We start from the raw sequence: 26,503 nt of genomic DNA, 5'->3' as shown, positions 1-26,503 counted from the left end.
TCCCCTTTTCTGTTCGCGAGGGTAAAAAAGAGGAGAGCACGTTATATAGCACTCGACGAAACGGCGAGATCGTGTCTGGCACAGGAAATCCTCTCTCCTTGTCGGGGATATATTTCTTTTGTAGTTTCCGCCACTCACGGTTATAACCCGGCTCGTTTTTTTTAACGGGTCCTCCAAACAGTGAATATTCACTCGAAAAATTGTATTAAATACATTGGAGCGTTACACATCAAATCATTTCCGGTAACCATTAACCCATGATGTTTATTTAAACGTTGAACCATCCAAATATCGTTCAAAACCGTCAGACTTATATAATTTTGTTGGAACAAAAACACCGTGATTAACGCGATCATTTGTTTTTATTTGTGAGTGTGGAAGTAAACTTGCGCTGAACCCAAATATTTTATTAAATAAAAAGGCGCACAGGGTTTTCAACGTAATATTGGTCCATAGAAAATTGAACCACTTGAAAGTTAGTTGGGATTTTCCTCTATCATCACCACTCACGATTGTAACCTGGGAAACCTCCGTCAGTAGTTGAAAATTCAATCCATTAGACGGGAGGTTTAGATACATTTTCGGTCCACGCTTTTCGAAAAACTTCCCGTACTCAATGTTCCTGAATGATAGGAACCCGATTGTAGAGCTTACCATGCACATTCTAAGAAGTTAAAAAATATAAATAGATCAATTAAATTATGCTAAATGATTTTGATTTTTTGGACTAAGTACAGGATCACAAATTTTTTTAATACTAATCTTGGTACTGGCTAATTAAATAAAGGGAATGTTGAATTGGTTTCCTGCTATCGACAATTTTATCTCAACACAGTTTTCGAAATATATACTTGTAAATCATATTGAGGTTCCAGTTTGTTTATTGCGTGGAATTTATTAAAAACGGGAATAAGCATACTTTTTTACTTGGATAAAGTAATTACAATTGGAATTATATTCTTGTTCGCACGGATTTAAATCTACCTAAAAGCGGAGTCGAAATTTACCCTCAACATTCTCTCCTATTTCACATGATAAAATTCTTTCGAGATACTTGAAAATGGTAAGATTACTAAAACTACACCGCGCTTCTCAAGAGAATTTTCTTGAAACGGCCTCTTTAATAACAATAGCTGTCCCTTCCTGTGAAATGCATCCAACTAATGCTATTAATTTAATAAAGACTGACCAAGTATTTTTCATTGCAATAATGTTTTCAGAAAACATTTACCTTAATATTATATTATATTGTTGACTTAATTTGCATTGCATATGCGGTACAAGTTTTTTCGCTTCGACTTGAGTATTCCATCATCGGCAAGAGTTTCAGGCTGAAACATGTTCAAACATTACACATGAGATGGGATTGTGCGCAATAGGTTTCGCAAAAATTAATGCGAGGCACGTCCCTCACTCTCTCTATAGTCTAAATCTACCGGTCAATGTGGCTTCATCCTGTTCGTCAATATATGATAAAAACATTATTGGAAAGCTTTTTTTATCTCCAGAATCAGGCGTAGGCAAACTGAAAATGTATAAAACTGCAATGGCTACCTTTTAGGGAATACACGATTAAAATCGATAACAGTTGTACAATAAATGAATTACATAATGAGCTAAAAGTATATAAATAATTTAAATTCATGTACAACAAATTATACGAATTAAATATATGATCATCTTTTGTGTACAGCTCCCATTCATTGAGAATTGTGGATCAGAAAAGTAAGCTCAATGAAACTTAGTTTGAATAATTAAAATCTGATTCAAACATTAATTATTCCTTTTCGAAAACAATCAAATAAATTTACATGCTCAAAAATATCATTTAATTCTATGAAAATAAACTATTCCACACACGAATCTTTCATTCTTTATCATGAGGTTTTTGTCGTTAAAAGTATATTCACTGCCTCTATTCAGTGTTGTTCTAAGGGGATAAAACTACGGGCATTGGAGTGCCTCCACCATTTTGATCAGAAACGCTAATTTTTTGGCCCTAATTTATAATCATGTAGCTGAGATTCCGCCTCGAAGATGTGGTAACATTTTTTTGTTGACTATTTTCTACTAGTTCTAGTACAGGCGTCTAAAGATTATATTATGTTGACTAAAAACGCCTTGTCACATTTAAGCAGATTCCTCTCTGCTCTGAAATGATTTTAGATTTATCGCTGCAAACGAGTGCGAAGTTGGACATTTTTCTTGTGGACGCCAATGCTTCCAACGATGAAGATTAAAACCACAAACCAAGCTCCGGTTGCAGGATATACTTCAAAGCATATCTGTTTTTCTGTGTTAATTGTCTTCGCCTAAGCTTTTAAATTACATTACTTTATTACTCCGGCAGAATCTCTATATTTCCTCTGAGATCTCCGTGTTCAGAGAATAAAAATATTGGAATGTAAGCTTCACACACGCTAACAAACAGATGAGAGTAGGCATGGAGTTGGGTGGAATTTTGAGGAATTTCCTCCTCGGAATCCTATTTTGTTTTCCTCACATTCGTTTCCGTGATATGACGACTCTTTTGAATGTAACGTGAGAATGTTATTTCATACTGAGTCAGCGAGGACACCAGAGAAATTCCGGAGGTCATTTTTAAAAGCAGAGAGACCTTCAGGTACAGACTCGCTTCCAGAAAACTGATCAAAGAGAATAATTTCCCTGCCTCGGGTACCCGTATATTTTCATGAATTCCAGATCCGGAGATATTTTAATGAAGAATATAATTTTCTTTTTTTAAATAAGATGGGAAACGCTTTGCCTCTGAGTAAATATACCTTATCTTAATATTGGCGTAATTTTTGAATTGCCGCATGGGGGTGACATTGATCCGTGTTAAGTGCGTAACCAAGATACATTTTTTCCATCTCCCACCGTTGCCCATCTAAACCCTTTTCCTAGTAATTCACTGTTCTCATTAATTTTCATCAAGTCTATGTAAAATATTTTTCTTACATTCCTCTAAAGTCATGTCTATAGAATAGGTGAAAATTCCGGAATAAATAAAAGAAACGGATTACAATCTCTCAGAACCAACCGAGAAGATTCTTGGAAGTCATCATTAAATGAATGGGTTGTATGCCAGGTATGATCCGTGAATATTTATGCGTGACGGAACAATGCTGAGAAGACAACTATATTATGTTACAGTGACGTTAAGGTCACAAATAATATTGATGTCTAATTTTAAAATAAGCTCTTGAAATATGAGTGCAGAGAAGGATTAAATGAATCGATAAAAAGTAAAAAAAGTGGGTAAATTGTAGGAAAAATGAGCAACATTTTGAGAGAAAAACAGAGAAAGTAGGAAAATTTGATTCATTGCATAATGAAAGACAATTACTGGTTAAAACAGTTATGTAGAGGGAAGAATATGAGTTATGAAAGTAGAAGGAAAATAAAATTAGCTGTGTTTGATGCAAAAAATGGAGAGAGAAAGAGAGTGAGATTTTATTGCATGATTTATTGTGAACTTGTGATTTTACGGTAGAATAACATTAATAAAGTCTAAAAATAGATTCAAGGGTAATGCTTAGAACACACACAAAGTAGAGAAAAACTCGCGAAGTTTTGAAGAAGAGAAAATATATGCGTGAATTGTGTCTTGCGTTCCTCGGCAAAGTCAAATGAAAAATTCCATGCTAATCATTATGAGAAATTGCTGCCAAACATCAATTATACTTGTCATTATTTTAAAAATGGTGTACCGATCAAGGCATGCTTTTGATAGACGTATTCATACTTACGACGTTAAACCTACCAATACCGTTATGCTCTTTCAGATCACTATAAAATCAGTTCAGGAAATATTTCCATCCTTCTTGCTTACTCCAAACTCTTCCCTCTGTATCACAATCTTCGGCATTCCATCTCCACTGAATGGATCTGCTTCCATATTTCCTGCCCTCTTTAAATTTTTACCAAAAATATTCTGCCTTCCCCTACCATACTTGTAGAAGTAGGTATAGAAATGATAGAGAAAAGATGGGGAAATCTAATCTTGCAAGACAATTTGGAAAATAAGTAGCTTTATCCTTCATAATACTAATTACCGAATGACCGGCATAGAAATTTACAGAATTTGATAGTTTAGCTCCTTCTAAATGTAAAATCATTAGAATTCGCTTGTTCGAAATCAATTTACATACTTCATATTTTCCCTTTTCAGGTAGCGCTTCATAAAATAATGGATTAAAAATTAACTAAATTCTTTCGGAGTGGCCGTATCTTTCTGTATTCTTTTACCCTTGTCGTATTCAGACTTAAATAAATTATTTTCTTTTACCGAGAATTCTCGTCTTGCTTGTCTCTTTTATCGCCAACACCCAGGTCTTTATCGGTCCACCCATTCCTTTAAAATCATTAACTCTTCTCCCATATATTCCTTTGTTGATTTGACCCTCATTTATTCTTCCTGTCTGACCAAACACGATGGACACTATTCTTTCATACCAGCCCGACGCATAAAATACATACGTAGTCATGCCCGTGCATCTAATCCTTATTCTTTCATGACCCAATTTTACCTCACTCTTGCCCTCTATTTTTACCACTTCCAAGTGGCACTGATATCAACCGCATTTACTAGATATATATGCTTATTTTGGCATACGAAACTTTTAACTTTATGAAATAATTCGGGATAGTATATGTATATCACATACAATAATACTTGACACACCAAAATTTTAAGTGCATGAAATAATTCGGGAGAAGTAAATTTTGTTTCAACGCCATTTCTTTTAACAATCGGGAGACATACTTGTTAAACTACTTGGAGACCTGCTTGATAGGTCGAGTCCTATATTCAACTCACGCTCTTAAATTAATAACAAATGTAGGATTGCAGATGGATTGTTATAATAGAGTAGGAATACTAAATTTGATGCACTTTTGGAGTTTTTTTAGTGTGTTCGGAAGCCTATACACCACAGGACTACTCACTAGTTTTAAGTTTCGGGGTATTGAGGAGAAAGAGATTTTCTGAATGAAGAAATATCCCTCTTATTATATAATATCAGAAAATGTTTTTTGATGACATATGTTCGAAAGAAGTAAATGTAACTTATGGCAACCCAGAAGTGCGATGGGCCGGCCCCTAATGCATACCTAAGCCGAATTAATGGCCATAACTTCTCCCGTTAGAAGTAGCAATTTATTATCTAGCATGAAACCAGAAATGTTCAGAGAAATGACGAACAAAGATCACGATTGATACCTCTCTCACGATTTAAGCGATAGCGACCAATTGTGTAATGTATGGGAATAGAATTACATAATGTTACTATGGTGAACTCTAGCAGTAATAGATAAGGAATGGGTGTCATCATAATTAAATTAGAAAGGATTTTTTAGACAATTCGGTAAATTAGAACAAATTAGGTATGTGGGGCCCATCTCTAACCATTTATATAGCGCTCGTATTTGAAGAACAACCTTTTTGAAAGAGTCGTCTTCAATGACCGGGTTTTAGAAAAATTGACGTAAAAGTGAAAATGATATTTCCTTCCGCATTACTAAAAGCAAATTTATGTAATACTGCCAGTATTAAAGACTCGCAGGAAAAAGTGTTATTTGAGTAAATAGGTAAATTTTGTGGTAGATCTGATAGACTTTGGTTAATCGCCACGAGTGAAAAGTATGTTTGGGTGGTTAATGTGAAAATCCCTTTGAAATATTATCTAGCCACGGGGAAAGATAAGATAGTTATAGACGCTGGGATGCAGGAAACCCTGAAAGCAATTCAATGCTGAATACTGCAGTAGATAGGATAATGTTGGGAAATCAAGAGAGAGGGGGGAAAATAAAAGGTATTTTGGATGGAATTAACGGAGTGGAATAGTATACATGTATAGAGGTTAATTATGAATTATTTCAATTGGGGATTTGGGAGTTTAGAATATATTGTTTTTAATTTAGTCTGAACTTAGTGCAGTAGTGTGTAGTGCCAGGGTTCATCAACAACTTTTCCTAAGTTGGTAGACTACTGCTAATAATATTTGAAATATTTCGGTCATGGCATGAGCGATAGGCTTATACCTGTATTTTTAGAGAGAGACAGGGGATAACTTGTTAACTTTTGATACCACCGGCTGCATTCAAAATCCTTAAAATTATAAAGGAGGGTGATTGAAGAACTAAACCGTCACTATAGTGGGCATTGATATTTTTTTTTAAATCAGGACACAGGTTTCGGCATTTAATGTCGTAATCGGTTGTAGATGTTAGCAAAAGCATTCCATACGGGTACACGTTGTTGACGGGGAGGGTGACCGTTTCTGGAATTTGGGTGGAAGGAAGGCCTAAATGACGAGCAGCGAACAATTGAAATGAGGTGAGAGTTCGGTGGTGAGGTAGGAAGGAGAATAGGTCGCATCTGGAGGAACGAGGATGTTTCGCTCATCTGTCGGAAAACGAAAGGTCGAAGGGCCTGTGGGAAGTACGCAAATATTCATTAAAATTTTCAAAATTTCCACGGACACATTTGAAAACTTTTTGACGCCTCACGTTCCTAAAAAGCAGTGTTTAGAATGACTTATGATTAATCATTAATTCAAATGATAATAAATCGAATCCACAAACTTATGGCCAACCTTATTGGAAGATTTTTGGTCTTTCGGGTGAAATAAAATAAATATATTACTCTGAATCTGATTAAGTGCCTTCCTCCTGTGATTCGCAATTTAAAAAACAAGATTGATCACTATTTGGATTACAATCCAAACATCTGTTGTCATCTTCCATTTCCTTTTGCAAGCACTTCCTTTTTTTTCCTTCAAATGCGACATTAAGGCTTCGTATCCGAGCTTCACTTGCCATATAAATTTAGGATGTTTGCGGTGAACGACGTGGATGAAGACGAATTGTCCAGAAAGGAATGCATTTTTAATTTTATTCCCACGGATAATATTAAAGAATACATTTTCTTCACACACAAATTAACTATCCTTGAGGGAAATTCTTTGATATGTATTTATCCCTACCATTTGCCATCACGCCGAAATTTTAATCGACTACGTTCATCTAATCTTAAAATTCCCTCGGTCGCGTTTCCTCTTTTTCCTACAAAATCTCAGTAATTTACATAATCCGTTCATTTTTGCGCCGTCTAACGCTCTACTGCATGCTTTAAAAAATATCTTGCTGGCACTAGATGAAGTGATGAATCACAGTTAACTTACCAGCCTTAAGCGCGAAAGTCGGTTAGGTATGTGAGAATAAGCTTGCCTAGTAATCTTGTATCCAAACTTTGCAGACTTGAGCTTCACTGCCTCTAAACTAGTTAATTTGTTTATTGACTGCCTCAAAAATGTCTCATAGGATTTTTGTGTGAGACGCATAGGAGCTTAAGTAGTTTTTCCGCGCAAAGTGACAGTTGTGTAATGTATCATATTTTAGTGCTTATTTTTATCCTGGAAAAAAATATGTTACGGTGGTTGGCATCTCTGTCATAAATTTAGTATATATAATATAAAATAGCATGTTCCCATACCAGTTAAATGGTATATATTTATTCGCGATAAGAATTCCAAAAGAAAGGCCACAACTAAGGTCGCTATCGCTAAAATTTTACGGAGCACGGTCAAATCTTTTTGTAAAAGATGTAATACGCTTTCATTGTTTACAGCATTATTTTCATGACTCGCATTTAACCAAGAATTCTTTAACCTTCTCTGGAATTCAATAAATAACGTTTAGTTAATAATTTCTCAGGATTTGATTTCGTGATTTCTTAGCTTTCAATCAGTACAGTACTCTGTGATCGGCTTTTCTAATAAGGAATTTATTACATGCGATGAAAACATAATGATAAATGCAGTTCAATCCTTAATAAGGATTATTAGATATTTCAATTAATGAGGGATCAAGTAACATTTTTACTGCAAAATTTACAATCCAATGTATATAAGTGCTTTGAGTTAATAACATTTCACTTGGAGCTAACTTGAATCCTAAATTGGTAGTGAGAGACGAAATACAACCTAAATGTGTACAACTCTGCAGCATATCCTTACATTTATTAATTGTTACAATATTCTATCTCTCTTTACGATTCAAAAAAAAGTTTCACAAGTTCACCTCTTCAACTTCTTTGAACGCCCTTGACTAATATTATTCGTCTTTAAATTAGAAATTGTCAGACGTTAATTTCAGGTTAAATTCAATCCATTTCATCTCAAAGCAAATACTCACTGCTTTTGGGTCTATTGCTGCAATTAAAGCTTAAATATCCCGTGGCGAAATCTCCACCATATTGCTGAATTCCGGTCAACATGCTCAAATTAAATCTTTTAAACCCACTGCTCCAATCCCAACGGAATTCGCAATTACATCCGGCATTGGAAGAATTCCAATTGCCAAGTAGGTGTCGGAATCGTGCGTACCGAGTAATCGGGATGCTCTTCCTTTGAAAGAAAAACGAACTCATCCGCTTCATCCCCATATATCTATCAATTGAATACCCTGCTGGCCACCGCTAGGGTACTTGACAGGGAATGATTAGACACCAAGCATCCCCGTTTTTATCTGCGTTAAGGAATAAAAGAATTCGAAGTAAAAACTCAATTTATAAGGAGAATGATTACTGGTAGTACTCTACCAATTCATGGTAGGTTTTCAATGGACCCTGACATTACCCATTACGGTACTCTTAAGTCCTAACTAACGTGACAAAAAATATCGTCTGACCCCATACTGCATATTATACATGACTCATTACTATTCATTACCTATTCTTTGATGGTACTTCTCCAATAACCAATATATCTCGTCTATAACGACAAGCATATCTTTCCATGTATGCTTCCTTCAATTTGGCGACATCTCCTCCTTCGTTAACTTCTTTGTAAACTATTTTCTGCTATATATCCCTCCAATTCCTTCCTTCCCAAAATATTTAAATCTCGAGGTAGGTGAAGGATAAATATTATTTCGAAGTCTTTCAACCCAATGAAATATTTACTTATACTGTCTCTCACGCAAACTAGGAATATGGTTTCCATCTGTTTTATAATTATTTACATTTCCTATGCGTAATATATTTCATGAAGTGAAATAACCCAGTAAAATTCGAAACGTGTTGAAGCATATGCTTACTCTTGTGACTGAGAAGATATTAAAATACACTTCACACTCAAACGGCTGCATACAAAGTGTCTCCGGTCAAAAGGGGACCTTTATCTTTACTGTGCATGACTTAACCTCTGGTCGCATAAGATTTTATAAGCATTTTAATCGCACGTCTAAGGTTTAATTCAATATCCCTTTGGCTCACGTTTAGGATATATTCATTTAAATAAGTGAAGAACGGAAGAGCTTGTCTTTGCGAGAAACCTTGACCCAAGCGGCATATAGGCATGATTGTAGAAGGCTGCAAGAAAACCGTTTCAGATGGACATAAAAGAAAGAATAAAGATGCGGTGTTTATAACGAACCCGGTAGATTTAATCATTAGTTTTCATAAACTTATCGTTGATATTCCACCACCATTATAAATATCTTCGATGTCACCAGATACGACAGAAAATGTATGATGACTAATGACGTGAGTTACGGTCAGGGATAACTGAGTGATAACTTTGGAGATAGAAATAATAAGTATGAATGAGCGAAATCTGAAGTTTTTAAAGAAAATATACGATTTGACAAAGAGATTCGGAGAGATAATCATTAGCAAAGAGGGATAACAAATTAATTTAAATTATATGATGACACCACATGATTATAATTTATTATTTAAAAAATTATAAGCTGTGAAAACCATTTAAATCATTTAAATATGTCATAGTGATTTCATGTTTATTTATTAAAGTTTATCATAAGTTTGGATGAGTGTTTTTAACACACGTGAAATGGCCGTGAATTAAGATGTAAGGTCAGGAGCCAATATAGTAAATGCGGTAAAGTTACACAAGAGATTGCATGGTCCTAAATTGCAACATATTTATTAGATAGTCTACCTTTTAAGATAGCTTTTGGATAGACACCGACTGAACACCGTTGCATTTTTAAGTGTAGCCTAGCAATATACCACCTGTCCCCTATAAATAAACCCTTCTTTTATTCCACATACATTCTACCTACCTTCATGCCGTCCAACATCCTTATCTTTTGCCTAACCCTACCTCGCTTGTCTAGCTTCCTTCTCTCTATCATAGTTTTCTACAGTCGGTCGTAATTCAAAGTACTCTGCATCCATCTTTCCTGCCTCATTTGGGCATTTCCCTTAAAATTCACTCTTCTCCCTCACCATGCCTAGCACATCATTGTTTTTTTTATTTCTCTCCATTTTACCTTTTCCATTATTCTTCACAACTGCAGCTCAGAATTTACCATTCTACGCCTTTTTCTTTACGCATTATCCCCTACGTCTTTGCTTCAATGACCATGTTTTCGTTCCGTACACCCTCACGCTCCGTATCAAAGTTTTTATGAGAATTTCCTTAACATTCGTACTAAATGTCCCTGCCAGCAGCTCCTACCTCCCCATGAAAACTTCTTTACCCTAAGTAACTACACACCTTCTGCATTTATAATACCCTATGCTAAGTCATACAGCGAAGATTATATTGTACCATTAGCGGTTCGTTTTTAAGGTATAATTTATGACAAAACTTGACATAGAGGAGCTAAGTAACAATACTTTTACTACTTTCCATTGTCTCATATTCATGAATTTGGTTTAAATTTATTTTAATTAATGTATCTCTTATTTACGAAATTGTAAATGAATAAGATGTTGTGACGATATGCCGTCCATATTATGTCAAATACATTCGCAGTCGTGCGCGATGCGCCACAGTGCACGAGGTTAAAGCCAATTTTTAACACTAAGTGTGTTTACCTTTTCCATATTCCAAGAAACTGCGGGAGATGCCACGACAATGACTTTTATTGGAGTCATCGATATGATTTGGTATGTTGACTCCCTAAATAGTTACTGTCGCGGCATCACCCGCAGTTTCTTGAAATTTGTCAAAGGTAAAACAACCTGGCATTGAAATTGTAAATTTTAATTATTTATTTCATGAAACCAATATTTTAAAAAAAGTGCAGCGGCTTCAAGAAGAAAACAATTCGTCCAGTTGTAAGCCTTAAGAAATAACTAAAGCTTTTTTTTAAACTTGAAGGGTTATTCCTCATATCACTCATTTAATTCAATTTTATCTACTTACTAGGCAGTTAGGTTATTTAGTAACGCTGAAAACTTGGCCTTTCATCAGGTGAAAATGCTGGCTATGGCTAGTTTTAGCCAATCACCAAGCCTTCCCACAAACATTTTGAAAGTCACTTCCGAATTTTTCATATCTCTGCTCGTATATTTTGCTATCTTCTCTTTAATGTGATCGAAGGGTCAAGTCACTGAGGGTCCTGTAATTTTACCGGAGACAATTCTCGTAGAATATTTGCCAAGTGTGCCTGAATATTCTCATAACATTACAATAAGGCAAGGATAGTAAGCATAGTTAGAGCCGATCTGCACGAAACGTTGGTGTAGTTTTGTACCTGGACATACTTGGTCAATTTGATTCAAAAATATTTTGAGATGCTCTTTTGAAAGGTTCTTTGAGGCAGGTTTGTATCAGCGGTGACCTTACTCTTCGCCCCGTTTGAGGGAGCATTGCGGGAAAAAGGCAAATCGTTTTGCCGGAAAGACTGAGAAAGAGGAATCCCTTCGAGCGCTGATGAATCTTAAACTTTTCATTTTCAAGGGAAAGATATGGCAGAAGTAAAGTTCCCACGGGAAGGCGATGGAAAATTTACGCTCATTAATCGTCCTATGCCATCGTGAGCAATTCTAAAAACCCTCCCGAGAGTCTACGAGAGGCTTCCGCCTTGCCTTCGAAATGAAATCTCTCGTTTCCTCTTCCCCCTTTCTTATTGTGCCCTAATGCCCTTTCCAAAATTCGTCTTTATTTCTTCGTCTCATGAGAAGACATTGAGATTCGGTCTCGTGTCCTTTACTCGTTCCCAGGGTTCCTGAAAACGATGGAATTCCCAAGGTCGTGTTCCTTCGTTAACTAGTCCACTCTTGAAAAACTCTCTCGGTGGAAGTCTCGTAAAATGAATGCTATATACTATATAAAGCGCAGCAGCCGGAAAAGATGAAAACGTTCTCGTATGAATTTTATTGGGATCTTTAAAAAAATCAACAAGGAGGATTATGGTGAAGAAATGCTTGTATTTATGGTCATGAAAAACAAATGGAAGGTAATTTAACGTCGAGTTATAGTTTATTACAGAAAATTATCAAAAGTCTTGAATAGTGATCATTGTAAAAGCAATAATTGGAAAATAAATTTTTATCAAGATTTTCAACAAAGGTCCAAGTTGCAGTAATTTGTAGATGAGAGCAATCAGTCTCCAAGGGCATACTTAATAAAAAATTGCCCAAAAAGAACTTAGGGAAAAATGGGGCCATTATCACAAATAGTCTTATGTTTATGATATTGAAGTTTAAGAAATAAATAGAATTCCCGTTTTAGGAAATATTCAGCAAGGGGATTTCCGATCCACAATAAAAAATGCTTATGTTTAAATGTAGTGTGTGACTGCAATATATGGAGAGAGAACTAAAATATCTTTCATTTTTAGTTTCCCTAAATTTCATGAATATTACCACTGTGAATTTCCGTGTTAGACCCTCACAGAAAGAATAGTCAAAGTTAAAATATCGCCATGTCTATGAGCCTTTTCCAATTGGAGAATTTTCTTGCTAAGACACCAAGAGCATTAATGGCGCCCTTATCATTCTCACTGTGAACGTTTCCACTGTTAGGATTAATTATTTTAATGGTGAAGGTTCGAAATCACGGTGTCTGCATTCCTCGGGGAACAATTAAAAGAAAAACCTTCTCCTGCCTCTAAGCATCATTTCATCCGTCTCGTGCATCAAACCTGACCCCATGTCTTCATACTTTCGTCCTTCCAACGAATTACCAACACCTTAACTCCATTCCTCCTCTCCTACTAGAAACATCACAAGTCACAGATGGCGAGTTTAAAAGCCTTTCTCTAACGGCTTTTATTCAAACCATGGAGTCGCCCTGATCTCATTATGATTCTGGAGCTCCTCCGCCTTTGGACGCATTTGGGGAAGGCCTTCGGGGCTGGGGAACACCTCCCTGCCACGCATCGTCGCGTAGAGCATATTAAATCAGCTTAGGGGCGCGTTTACCGAGCTCGCTCGGGTGAAATATAGCCGCCGCAGTGCACTCTCAAATAAGCGGCTGGTGCCTTTAATCATAATGATCTGCTTTCCTGAATAATGTGGATTCATTACTCTCGCGATTTTTTGAATTATGGCCGACCACAAGTGCTGTATGATTTAACAATGCCCTTTTTTAACAATAGGTTTTTTTAAATTATTTCGATGATATTTGAAAGATAAGTCAATTCGAAGTACTTTATTGTACTCTTTCCTTGATGGCGTGGACTTCTCGGCACAACTAATCCAAGAGTTCATGCAGGCTCCGTGTATGCGTAGCCAAGCAAACCGACCCACGTTTAAAAAAATCTGTTTCCTTTAAAATGTGCCAAACGTGGGGAGAGATTTTAAATATTTTAATTTCACCATTTCCCCGTAGTTCATGATTTTTACCGCTCTGAATTGTCTTGTCGGACCCTCGCTAGCTCACAGTGGTTCTCGCAGAAAGAAGTGACGAAGGTCATTTCTCGTATAGCCATATTCTCTTTTTCCACTCCATGAATTTTCTTATTAAAAACACTGAGTGAGTAAATGAATGCCTCAGACTATCCCATAGTAAACACGCATCTATATTATCATAGGATACTGTAGTATTTTTTTAAATCACATAATACGCCTTTGTATGTTAGTAGAATTTCTTAAGAAGGTTAAAGTTACAAGAAAGATGCAATTTTTAATCGATGAGTTGTACAGTGAGAAGGATACGGAATTACGCGTTCATGAACACTTTGGTATGCATTCCTTGCTCTAAATAAAGTTCATCTACATTTTACTCTTTAAATTACTTTAAGATAACTAATGAAGAGGAAATGCGATAGTAGGTATTTAAGTCAGCAGCCATTTAAATAATTGGTGATAACTTACACCTATATTTCATTTTTTAGATTGCTAAATTTTTACCACCCAATAATCAATAGTGTTGGAGATACAAATTCAGAGGGAGAAAAAGGATCCTTAAATCCATCTTTTTGGTAGTTAATTTCCTTTAACTTTTCATTATGACCTCGGCTACCAGTATAATATGGGACTTAAATTATTCCCCCGTGATAATTCTAACCTCATACGATTACTCGTGTGGGTGTAAACATGGTGGCTAAATCAAGATAATAGGCGTACTTTGGAGGCTTTTGAAATTTTGATGGGCAGAAAGATGGAAAAGGTGAAGTAGAGAGAGGGAAAACAAACGAGGAAGTGCTATGTTTGGTGGGGGAGGAGGGGGAATTATTGGGATAAATCCAAAGCGGGCAGAGCATTCTTCATGGCAATGGAACGTTGAAGACTTGTAAAGGTGGGATCAAGGAAATGGTACGAAATATGATATGCATGTTGGGCAGGATGACTGAAGAGAAAAGTATGCTAAATTGAAGGAAGGGTTTTTGCAGTGTCGGATTTCGGGTTGTATTTTGCGAGAAGAGGCAAAGAAACTAATCGTTTCTCAGCCTTTGTCCATCGAACTATTGTTGAGATCTCCTTTTTTCCATCAAGGATCTTTGACTCACTCTAAGGGGTTACAAATTAATACATTTCTCCTTTTTCTATCAGGAAAACCTTAAAATTACCGTCACAATATGTGATAAATATTGATTTACTAAAGAGTGAAATGAATGTTTTCTTGTCAATTGCTAAGTTAGTTGACCTCTCCCATGTATTTCAACCATCATACGTCATGTACACGTCATGGGTATCGAATTTTAATGACATGATGATGATGAAATGAATGGAAAGGATGACTTTTAATGCTTAGGGTTAGCATGGACGTCCACGCGTGAAATCACTCATGGATAAGTTAAATTCGTATTTGAGCTAGCAGGAGAATTACTTTTTATTTGATTGCGTTGCGAGATTTCAGTAAGAGGAGGTAAGCTGTCGATGACAAACATGCTATAGAATACAACAATTAAGGCAAGAGAAAATTAAGCGGAAGAAATTCGATGCTAAAATGCTATCGGCAAGCAAGATATATGATCTTTTATTTGACAATAAATCCTACATCTACAGGGTATCCTGCTAGCCACCGCCAGGAGGTATCAGGGTAATTTAAAACCGGACATTCAACACCGAAGTTTAGTTTTTCTCCGATTTGAGCCAAAATAAATAGGGATAATAATTTGCATAATGATAACTACAGGTACATGCACAATGTTATCTAAGGCTGACATGCTTTTCTAAGCATATGAAAAAATATGTTATTGATAAGAACCATAAATTGAGGAATTAAAGGACAAGTATCTTGGGTTGCACAAGCTTAATGAAGTTTTTGTTTTAAGAAAAATTGGTCCGTTGTAAATAATAATTTTATTATGCATTCATAGCAAAATTTCAAGCATACCATAATAAATTCGTATTAAATAAAAATGTCATCCTACTATCAAACGAACGTGAAACTCAATTTACCAGCATAATGGTATTGACGACAAATGTTGTTAACGTTTCTGAAGCTAAAGTTTTAAACTGTTACTAACATAAGTTTTCACATGTTTAAGAATCAAGTATATTTCCCAAATAGTTAACTCAATTTGTGAAACTCACTACCTTTAATCACCTTTAGCAATAAATCATAGTTCAAATAATGTCATTACTTTGATGGTACATTCGATAACCTAGCCTGTTTTCTGAAGAAAAAAAGGGATCCTAATTAGCCCAAGTATTGTGAAATTGTTAAATTCATTGACTTAACCAATTTTGCAACCAATTTAAAACTAATAAATCACCAGGGTTATATTCCTACAGATAAAACTTTAATTCACCAATATCGAGTATAAGTATGAAGCATGAGTGCAGTAATCAATTGTGACTATTGGTTAACTGACAAGACGAAGTGATGAATGGCGAGCTCCGTAGAAGAATGACCCGTCGGGCACGACTTTAATCAGATAGAAAAAGAAATCACTTTAATTCTTCAACATTCTGCAAGATTATCGAACGCAAAATAATTTTAGTTTTGTATCAGTGTCCATGTAAAGTGATTTGAAAGAAATATTTAACTAAATTTTACCATTTTGTTGTCATTTTTTACTACTTTTCGGTGACAAGGAACCCTTATTAAAATGGAAATACAGCATAAACAAGAATCACTGCCCAGTTAGTCGACCACCATAAATGTGTACATAAATGTATACATAAATGTGTACATAAATGTATAAAGGCATCGATTTGAAATATATCGGGAATATAAGGTTGCCGCTGAGGTATAAAAATGGTTTTATAAATTTATGCGCGAAATTAAATAAATGTTCCTCATATCTACATCGACACAATGCCCCACAAAATGCCGCAAGGGCTTGTGACGGGGTGTGTGTTGAGGCACCAATCATGCATACAGGAATGCTTACTCTTAGATACATGTAAGCTCGTATATAATTCTCATGTAGATCCATGCCCATTTACTTTTTGTAAACATTGGTCTTCTTGACTTGGTCATTAAATTTAAGTCTTTAAGTTAATCTTTTCGGACGTTTCGGTTTGCAATGATAACGTATCTTGCAAAGGATGAACGAGTACTTGAATCTGTATGTGATAGTCTCTCTCTTTCTCTATCTCTATCTTATTTTATCCTTGTGGTGGAATCTACCGATATAATTTGATGCCAAAATAATTCTATATGTGTCGCAATAAAACGCATGTCCTTTGCCTTTCTAAAAGTTTTAAGACTTGTTTACTCTCTTCGAGAATCAAGTGGCTCCCAGCCTAAATCCTCCAGCATACCCATGACACTTACTACTTACCCGTACCTTCTCGTTACAATTTTTATCAAACCTTGCAGATTTTTTCTCTGAATCTAATCTCTGTGTTCACTCGGGAGATATTTTTATTTTTGATTATAGTTTATGAGCAGTAGGGTATTGGGCCTAAAACAAATCTGTGCCGATATCATTACCTCGCGAATTACCGAACTGGACACCGTACAACCCAAAAAAGTAACCTTACAGAAGAAAGTTTTAAGATTCATCCAATCCAAGATCGAAGATGAAGACCTTATTATTTCAAAAGCCGATAAAGGGAACAGTGTTGTGATCCTAAACAAATCCTTATACGTTGATAAATGTATTGATGTGTTAACTAATAATCCTTTTGTATTAATTCCTCGAGACCCTACAGCCAGATTTCATAATAGTGTGAAGTCAGCCCTCTCTGCCTGCAAAACACTGTTCAAAGATAGTGAGATTAGGTACTTACTGCAGATGAACCCCCTACCCCCTAGGTTTTACGGACTACCTAAAGTCCATAAGGATGGAACACCCATACGACCTGTAGTTTCTTGCATAGGATCACCCTCTTATAAATTGGCCACAAAAATGAATACCGTATTTAGACAGGTTTCCAGTTTCTCAACAAAGCATGGTGTTAAAAATTCCATAAGTTTAGCGCAGAACCTCCAGCATCTCTTACTACCTACCAACTCTAAACTCGTATCTTTTGATATAAAAAATCTATTCACCTCTGTACCCGTCCAAAAGACCTTGTCCCTCGTTCAAAAAATACTCCAACAATCAAAGATGGACCCGATAATATCTAAAGAAATTCATTTGCTCATGGAACTATGTGCTAATCAGAGTTATTTTCTATTCAACAAAAATTTTTATCACCAAACAGATGGTCTCGCTATGGGATCCCCTCTCTCACCATTATTAGCTGAAATATTTATGGACGACTTCGAAAGAAACCTATTTAATTCCAACCATCCCCTTTTAAAAAATATCTTCTATTGGTATCGCTATGTTGATGACATCATCTGCTGTTGGACAGGGAGTGAGAGACAACTAGATTTATTCCTAAACATACTTAACCATCAATATCCCAAAATTTCTTTCACCATGGAAATAGAGTCCGAAATAGGTCTAAACTTTCTGAATCTCACGATAACCATTAAAAATAACAAACACAACTTTTCAGTATTCAGGAAACCATGCTATAGCAACATTTTTGATTATGCTCAAGCATTAAAGACAAGTTTTAATAAAGTTAGTGTTCCCCGACCTACATTTTTGTACAACTTGGAATAAAGAATAACCGTCTGTATTACTACATTTAAATCATTCGTGAGGAAGCTGCGTAGAAGAAAAACGGGAAATACTAGAAGCCCCTTTGTCATGAAGAGAAATAAAACTACCAGTCAAATCTCATTTTAGGGTATGAAGTGAATATATATGATACTTAAAGACAACAGAAAACTTAATAACGAAATGAAGATGAGGTTATCACATGCTACAATAATATACACATATGGCTAGGGGTTGAGTAACATGCCAGAAATATTTTAATTACCATGTTAGAGTCTTTGCCTTTTACAGCAAGCTAGGAACTTCAATTGAAAAAATTCAATTTCGAACTTATTTATCATGTAGCAGATTTATTAAGTATTTTAACCGGAAGGGTTTTATGAACATACCACTGCGTGCACCAGATATTATTTTACCTATGGAAACTCATTACTTTACCGTTTCAAATTAATACTAAACTCGGGAACCAGGATACAAAGCATGGGTTGCAACAACACTCTACCCAAATTCGAGTTCATCGTTGATTCAAGCTAATTACAAACGCCTAAGGACTTAGTTGGAGATACGCTATGCCTGATCCATCAAAGTAATATACAGATTCATTTCGTGGTTTGGCTGCTCCTTTGAGTCAGCGAGTGGTTAGTACAATCAGCTTTGTTGGAATTGAACCAGGAGTTGGTGATGGCATCATTGACGATCGACCAAGTGACAATGAAATTGTAATTCTTTCAATTTGACAATTCGGAACCTTATATACTAATCAATCACGGTATTATACGTATTTAAAGGTAGGTTTACCCGGTTTCTAGAGATAACTTCCTCATGGTTGCCATGCATTACGAGCATTTTCTTTTCCATTTCTTTCTACCTCCCTCCATTCTGTCCGAAAATTAAGTATATTTTTATCATTCTGCTACCCTGCTTATACAACTTTCTACCTTCTACCACGGCCGTCAACATCTCTCTACCTTTCGGCATTTCATACATCCACTTCCTCTGCCTTTGTGTTTCCCCCAGTAACTTCCTCTTTACGCCCATTCTGTTTGAATCCTCGAAGTTTTCTTATTCTGTGTTCAACTTATTTTCTCCATCCCCCAACATATCTCAAAAGCCTCTGTTTTCCGCTCAACATCTTACCTCAAAGACTGTGGTTGGTAATAAGGTGGAGCTTTGCTCCATTTGAAGTCTTCGCTAATATTTTCTTTTTTTCTTTGCGTGGTGTATTTTCTGATTGACTCTTTGATTTTTTTAAATGCTATTTCTTTCAAAACTCCTTTCTACACTAATACGTCAATTTTCCTCATATTTACTGCTCACTTACTCCAGCTACTTCTGCTTATTGCCTCCGAATTTGGTTTGATGAAGCCATACTGATTCTTGATATCGTCAGTTATGGTCCATTTATTAAGTTTTAATCAATTGAGAAGTCAAATATGTTGATCAAGTAATGAAAGGTACTGCAATTAAAGTGCTCTACACGCATGGTCGCATCTATTTGTTCTTCTTAACAGTAATCTGTTGACATGATTTATTATTCTAAGACCACGCCCTGTTAGGAAAAGTATATAAGAAACTAATTTAAACAAAGTCAACTGATAAAATATTATGAGCAACAGATCTACTCTAATTGCACAGAAAATGATCCAATACAATAATATTACGTAATTTTTGCCACACTCACATCTCAAAAGCCTCCAATTCAAGCTTATTCTCTTTCCTCGAAGATCAGATCTCACATCTACAACGCATTATGATCCATATTCAAGTATTTACTAATCATTTCTTCGAATCTTTTTTCAATATATCCTTTATAAATTTTTTCTTCTTGCAATTGCATATTTAGCTAACGCAATTATTCATCAAATGTATCCAATTAAATGTCCCATCACCCCTGAAATATTGATCAAATGTATTAACTGCTCCAACTACTCTCGTTTGTTCCCCTCCTCCTTTAATATTTGGCGTAGCTTTCCTACTACTAAACAATCTCATTTCTTGGTTTTCTGTATTTAGTTCTCTTCCCATTTATATTATTCTTAAATAATTGGGTAGTACTATAGTAGTATTCATAAATTATTCAAGAATGACGGCAACTCCTTGTCTGTCGGACTGTTTATTACTAATAAAAACACTTTTGTTTGTAGATCATGGTCGACCAGGAGGGGGCCTTCGGAAACTGGGAAGGCATCCCGTACCTGTGGTGGGCCTTCCACTGGCTTGCCATGTCCCATTCCTGCTATAACCCTATCATCTACTGCTGGATGAACGCCAAGTTCCGGGTGGGTTTCTGCTGCGCACTGTCCAGGGTGCCCTGTCTCCGATGGCTCGCCCGCAGGATGACCCCGGGTCCAAACACAAGCAGCGGCGCCTTCGGCGGTGCCACCATCACCCACGCGGGCGGGGGCCGGTCCATCGGCCCCCGGGGCCGCCCCAGCACTAGCATGGGGCCCTCATCCACATCGTCCTTCATGCTGTCCAAGGGTGGGAACGGGCGATGCGCCGGCAGCCGGCCAAACTCCGTCCTGCTTGGTAGTTCCGGGGGCCTTGGGGTCGGGTCCTGCGGCCGGGGCCCCAACCGGAGGTCCCTCCGCAACAGGGACTCGGACCTTGATCTCGAGGTAGACGAAGCGTCCCTCCTCCACCGGGTGGACACGGGGACTTCGTACGTGAGCGTCCGCCGGGCCAACTCGGCCAAGAAGACCAACGGTGAGAGCGTGGGCCTGGCGGACAACGGGAGCAATGGCGTGGGAAGGGATTACCCCGTCGGTCATCCGCACTATCTACGCGGTAGGCACCACCACCACCATCACCAGAGGGCTCCTCAGAAGGAAGTACACGTGGAAGACAAGATATGAGCTCTCCCCGCTCAAACCAGTGTCGTCCCGAAGGCGTGAGTTTCACACAGTGTCGACTTCTGATGGGATCTCTCTCGTCAAGTTCCTCCCGCATCAGTCTCGAAGAGGCACACCAACGATACACACCTGATGGGTTATTTTGAAAACACGTGGCGATCTGTTGAGCGCGCGTCCTGGCGTAGTTCCGCACTGTTGCGCGCCTAGCAGGCGAGCCTATCCTCTTCGCAGCTGTTGTGGATCGATCGTTCATGCGGATGATCGAATTTTTCTCCCTTACTGAAACATTTTACTCCCGTCCGGAATTCAGAGGCTTGGGGGTGTAGGTTACGTTATTCTTGAATGTGAAACGCTAGTATATTACTCTGATGAGGACATTTTATAATGCCCAGACATTTCATAATACAGTGAACTGGAAAGTGGACTGGAGTGGTGAGTAAACTGGACAGTTAACTAATCAGTGTAGTAGGGAATGTACTTGGCAGTGGGGTGAACATTGGTTGTTAGTATATGCGTGACAAAGCCACTTCGATTGTTTCATAAACTCAACATCCTACTGTGTAATATTATTAAGGCTCAATTTTCACAGGTCATCAATGGCAAAGCGTGAATTATGAGATAGACAATGTTGAAACGACATTCACAGTTCGAAATGTTTGTGACCATAATAGCATACCAATTTATCTCCATAATATTTATGAAAGTATTTTATGGTAACTGTGATGGATATTTTTGTTAAATTCTGATGCTTCACGTTGATTGTATCTTCCACTTCATGTAGATGTGAAACTTCCATGTACATATAGGAAAAGTATTAATTGTAACCATGAGAGAAATCATGGATCCTAAGGCTCAGTAATAATATCCCCTGCTATTTATAACCATGAAATGAAGCATTTCAATATATTTAAAATGTGAGTGTATTTATTTTCACAAAAAAGTATTTTAATAATATGACAATTTCACATTCAACTGTAAAGAAAACAGCTTTTTTCGCAATTTAAATGGAACTTTCTTTACTATTATTTCCCATATTTTGTAACGATTTTCTATGCGCGACCTATTTCACGTTATTTTTCCACGAAAAGAAACGGTATTTTCGATTTTGGGGAACTTTGTGAGATTACATGTGCATGTATAAAAATCACTTATGTTTTGTGTGTTTGTGCGTGTCATAAGTAATTTTCTTCGTTCATATCTCTCAATGAATCGGTTCACAGGGTGAAATTTGAGTCTGTTTTGTCCGCCGCACGTTCCTCCAAATAAGTGTTGCTACGGCGAGACATTCATTGGGACTAGAACTTGGTGAATAAGAAAGACATCCTTGTGCTCTTCTCAGCAGATAGTGAATAAAATACAATTGGTGTCTATGTATTAGGTAATCAAACTTTTACCGGTTTCACCTTTGAGAAGAACCAGACAGTACAGTGACAAGAAAGTTAGATGAGTACTCTAAATTTATGAAGGTGTACACGTTCTGAAGTGTGTAAATATATGTAGGTGACATGCTAATGGGAACAAGAGTACTGAGGATCTTTAGTTTTGGGGATATAACATACGAAAAAGTAAATAATTTTAAAGTTGTCAGTGGCTCATAGTGTTTCTAATTGGTGAAGAAAGAAAATTGAATATTTCTGATGGAAAGGCATAAAAGACAACATGATGTTATATGTGCTTTTGTCCATGCTTATAAAAGGTGACATGAGCGATACAGGAGGCATATATGTGAATTTGTAATTTTGTATAATGGAAAGATGTGATAAACGTATTCGTCAGACCCTCACCGTAAAGAAAAAAGTTGTAATTTTAACCGTTCAATTAAAGTCTCTTTTCATCTTCGTGCAAGCGCGTTATGTGTTGAAAATATCGCCATCATCGTAGTGTTTTGGATGACGAGTGCTTTCTGGAAACCAAAGAAAACGCCACCAGCGATTTAGGGAATTTGTTTGCTGATTAGGAATACTTCGATATTGTGTTTTGTTATTGTGTCATTTTCATGAATGTAATGCTATTGTTGTTCAAGAATCTATGTTTTATGTGAATCCATCCCAAACCTGTATTACCTGTCTTCCCTACACAGGTTTAAATTAAATGTTGTAAATAATTCAGCGGCTGTTGTACGTCATTTGCAGAAAGATATAAGGATATTTGGTATTTATGGATGTCTATTAGCACACACACACATACAAACATATATATATATATACTACCTTGATCAAAAAGTTCCCGGAATAACCACCGTGTGGCGCTCCCATCGTTCCGATTTGAGTTCTGTTTTTTTTGTTAAATTGGTACATCTGTTGTTGATATTCCCTTTAAATCTTAGTGTCATAACTTGACATTTGCAAAAGTTACGTAGCCAAGAGTACATCTATCTCTGTGTGTGTTGGCGATTTTTTACAATTGCAGAAATGGATTTAAATTTGCAACAACGAACTTGTATTAAATTTTGCGTAAAAAACGGATTTAGTGGCGCACGGACGTTGGAAATGTTGGAAAAGTGTTTCGGCAATGATTCTCTAAAAATAACGGTCGTTTACCAGTGGCACGAGCGGTTCAGAAGTGGTCGTGAGTCAATCGAAGATGATGAACGCAGTGGCAGACCATCGACATCGAAAGTCGGTGAAAAAATTGATAAAGTAAAAGAAATGTTGGTCAATAACCGCAAATTAACCATCAGAGAAATAGCGGAGGACTTGAACATTGCCTATGGATCCGCCCAAGACATTGTGGTTAATGATTTGGGTTTCCGTCGTGTAGCAGCAAAGTTGGTGCCAAAAGACCTCAATTTCATGCAAAAAAGAGACCGAGTTGACGTCGCAAAAGACATGATTTGCGAGGCTGAATCCGATCCCACATTCATCAAAAGGATCATTACTGGAGACGAGACGTGGGTTTATGAGTACGACACGCAATCCAGACATCAGGCAAGTGAATGGCGTTCACCAAATGAGCCGAGACCAAAAAAACCACGTCGTTTTCAGTCAAAAAAGAAGGCAATGCTGACGGTTTTCATGGATTACAACGGTGTAGTGCATCATGAATTTTTGCCAGAAGGCCAGACAGTAAATTATTATTGAGTATTATTTGGGCGTTATGAGACGTTTGCGTGAAGCAATTCGCCGAAAGAGACCAGAAATGTGGGCAGAAAACTCGTGGATTTTGCACCATGATAACGCACCGTCGCACAGTGCTATCATTATTCGTAATTTTTTGACGAAAAATGCAACAAATACCATCCAACAGCCACCGAATTCACCTGATTTGGCTCCCTGTGACTTCTTTCTGTTCAATCGAGTTAAAAAACCATTACGGGGAACGCGTTTTAGCAGCCGAGAGGAAGTAATGGAAAAATCGCAGGAAGCACTGATGGACATACCGAAAACCGACCGTAACTTTTGCAAATGTCAAGTTATGACACTAAGATTTAAAGGGAATATCAACAACAGATGTACCAATTTAACAAAAAAAACAGAACTCAAATCGGAACGATGGGAGCGCCACACGGTGGTTATTCCGGGAACTTTTTGATCAAGGTAGTATATATATATATATATATATATATATATATATATATATATATATATATATATATATATATATATATATGCACACACACATAAACACTCCTGATCTCGCGCTGTTTCAATGTTTTATTCTTTTAAAACTATCATCTGAGGAATATTTTTTAGTGCATTGAATATGTAACCGTATTAACAGTCTCGATTTAAAATATTTAGTAGCTTTTCTCTTGTAGATTCCAGAGTAGGTAATCATTTTTCTCCTAAATGCTCAATTAAATTAATGGAAATCGTGGGCATAATAAAATATTCCCATGTTGCCAATGTCTAATATTCAAGAAAAAACTAAGGGCATCCTATGCAATTTTTGTTATATACCTTTGTAAACTATTTAGTTGAAAATGAGATGTGTGCGGAATCGGTATATTTTATCATATACGCGACACCCATTTTTTTTAAATTGAGCATGTTAGAGTAATTCACAAATTCAAAAATCCCTCGAACCTTAATATAAGAAAAGTATATACTTCATTCGGTGGTCTATCGTTTAAGGTTGGTTTTGGATGAGCACAGTCTGAGCAAGCCGACGATTCACGCCTACAGAGAAGAAGAGGTAGCTCTTCCTCGATTTCCTTACGTTCTTTCCTTATACTTAGTTTTCAGCGTGCCATTGCCAATCAAAATACCCTGCATCTCTCTTCTACCTCCTATTGCTTCCTCCCAGCAATCCTCTCTCCTCCCCACCATCCGCCTAGCACTTCTTCGTTTGCTTTCCTTTAATTCCATTTCAAATTTTCCATCCTTCTCCACACTCTCATCTCAAAAGCCTATAATATACTCCTATCACCTTGCTTCGACGGCCATGTATCTGAGTTGTACAAAACCAGCTCCACACCAAAGTTTTTATTTATCTTTTCTTCATCTCCTTACTTAACGTCCATCGTCATCAACTCCCTACTCCTTGTGAAAGCTTATTTGCCAAAAGCTATTCTTCTTCTGATATCCCTACTCATTTGACCATCTTGGTCCAAAGAACTTCTGAGATAGGTAAAATTCTATACCTGCTCTAGTTTTTCTCGTTTATTAATCTAATGGATTGCGTTCCTGGATATATGGTGTTATTTGTTATCCTGTTCTTTCTAATTAGTGCAAATATACTGGCATAAATATAATACGATGCGTTTTAACTATGCCTTGGCACTTTCCTCTCGGTAACTTCTTAAGCTTTCGGTTTTCGGCTGCCTGGAATGTGAGGTATCGAATTGAAGTGACTGGGCACAACTGGTGATGAGGTGACGAGAACCAAAAGAGAAAAGGTAAGAATAGCTGGATGTATATGTTTCGTTGTTGCTATCCGTAATTTTTTCAAGCAAGTGAATATATATTTTAGACTTAAACTTCTTCAGTCCGCACCTAAATATCTAATGTTATTTATTTCATAAATTTTGGATCTATGATGACATGTTGCCTATAAAGCGGAATCCTGAGCATCTAATGAACTGTCTTGAGCTGTGAATTTTTTTTTAATATTTCAAACGAATACCGGCACAGTGAGTAATCATTTGCTTTCATTTAGTAATCAAAACTCGTGCATACCAATGACAGTAATTTAAGGACATTTTAAACGGTTTCGGTTGCGAATTGACTCGCGGTCAAAACATTTCATTTGAATGCGCCCTCTATAAAGGGTAAATTAAATTAAATATTAGTATGAATTTCATTTTTTTTAATATCATGAAGCGAGTGAAGTATGAAGATTTGTGGGCTCTGAAGAAACTTGAAGTAATTGAGCGAGTTGCAGGGTATTTTAATGAGAAAGCATGGTAAAGGTTTTACTTTGCTCTAGTGAGGTCGCACTTAAAATACACTGAAGTTATTTGGAACGACTTGGAAGTTTTGATTTAGGAAGCAGAAAAG

General features: G+C 36.7%; 1 protein-coding gene across 1 annotated transcript in view; it reads left to right on the top strand.

The window, feature by feature from the left end:
• LOC139701101 (RYamide receptor-like) overlaps positions 1–21,068 on the top strand; it is a 459,291-nt gene extending 438,223 nt beyond the window's left edge. The window contains exons 3-4 of the mRNA XM_071599676.1: positions 4,100–4,111; positions 20,373–21,068. Coding sequence (XP_071455777.1) covers positions 4,100–4,111; positions 20,373–21,068 — 708 coding nt within the window. The remainder of the gene's footprint in view (positions 1–4,099; positions 4,112–20,372) is intronic.
• Positions 21,069–26,503: the final 5,435 nt, after the last annotated feature.

This window comes from Hetaerina americana, unplaced genomic scaffold (assembly GCF_022747635.1).
Source record: "Hetaerina americana unplaced genomic scaffold, ioHetAmer1.1.p SCAF_11, whole genome shotgun sequence".
NCBI classification, from domain to species: domain Eukaryota; kingdom Metazoa; phylum Arthropoda; class Insecta; order Odonata; family Calopterygidae; genus Hetaerina; species Hetaerina americana.
The sequence above is the reverse complement of the archived record's forward strand: the minus strand, read 5'-3'. Positions and strand labels throughout refer to the sequence as shown.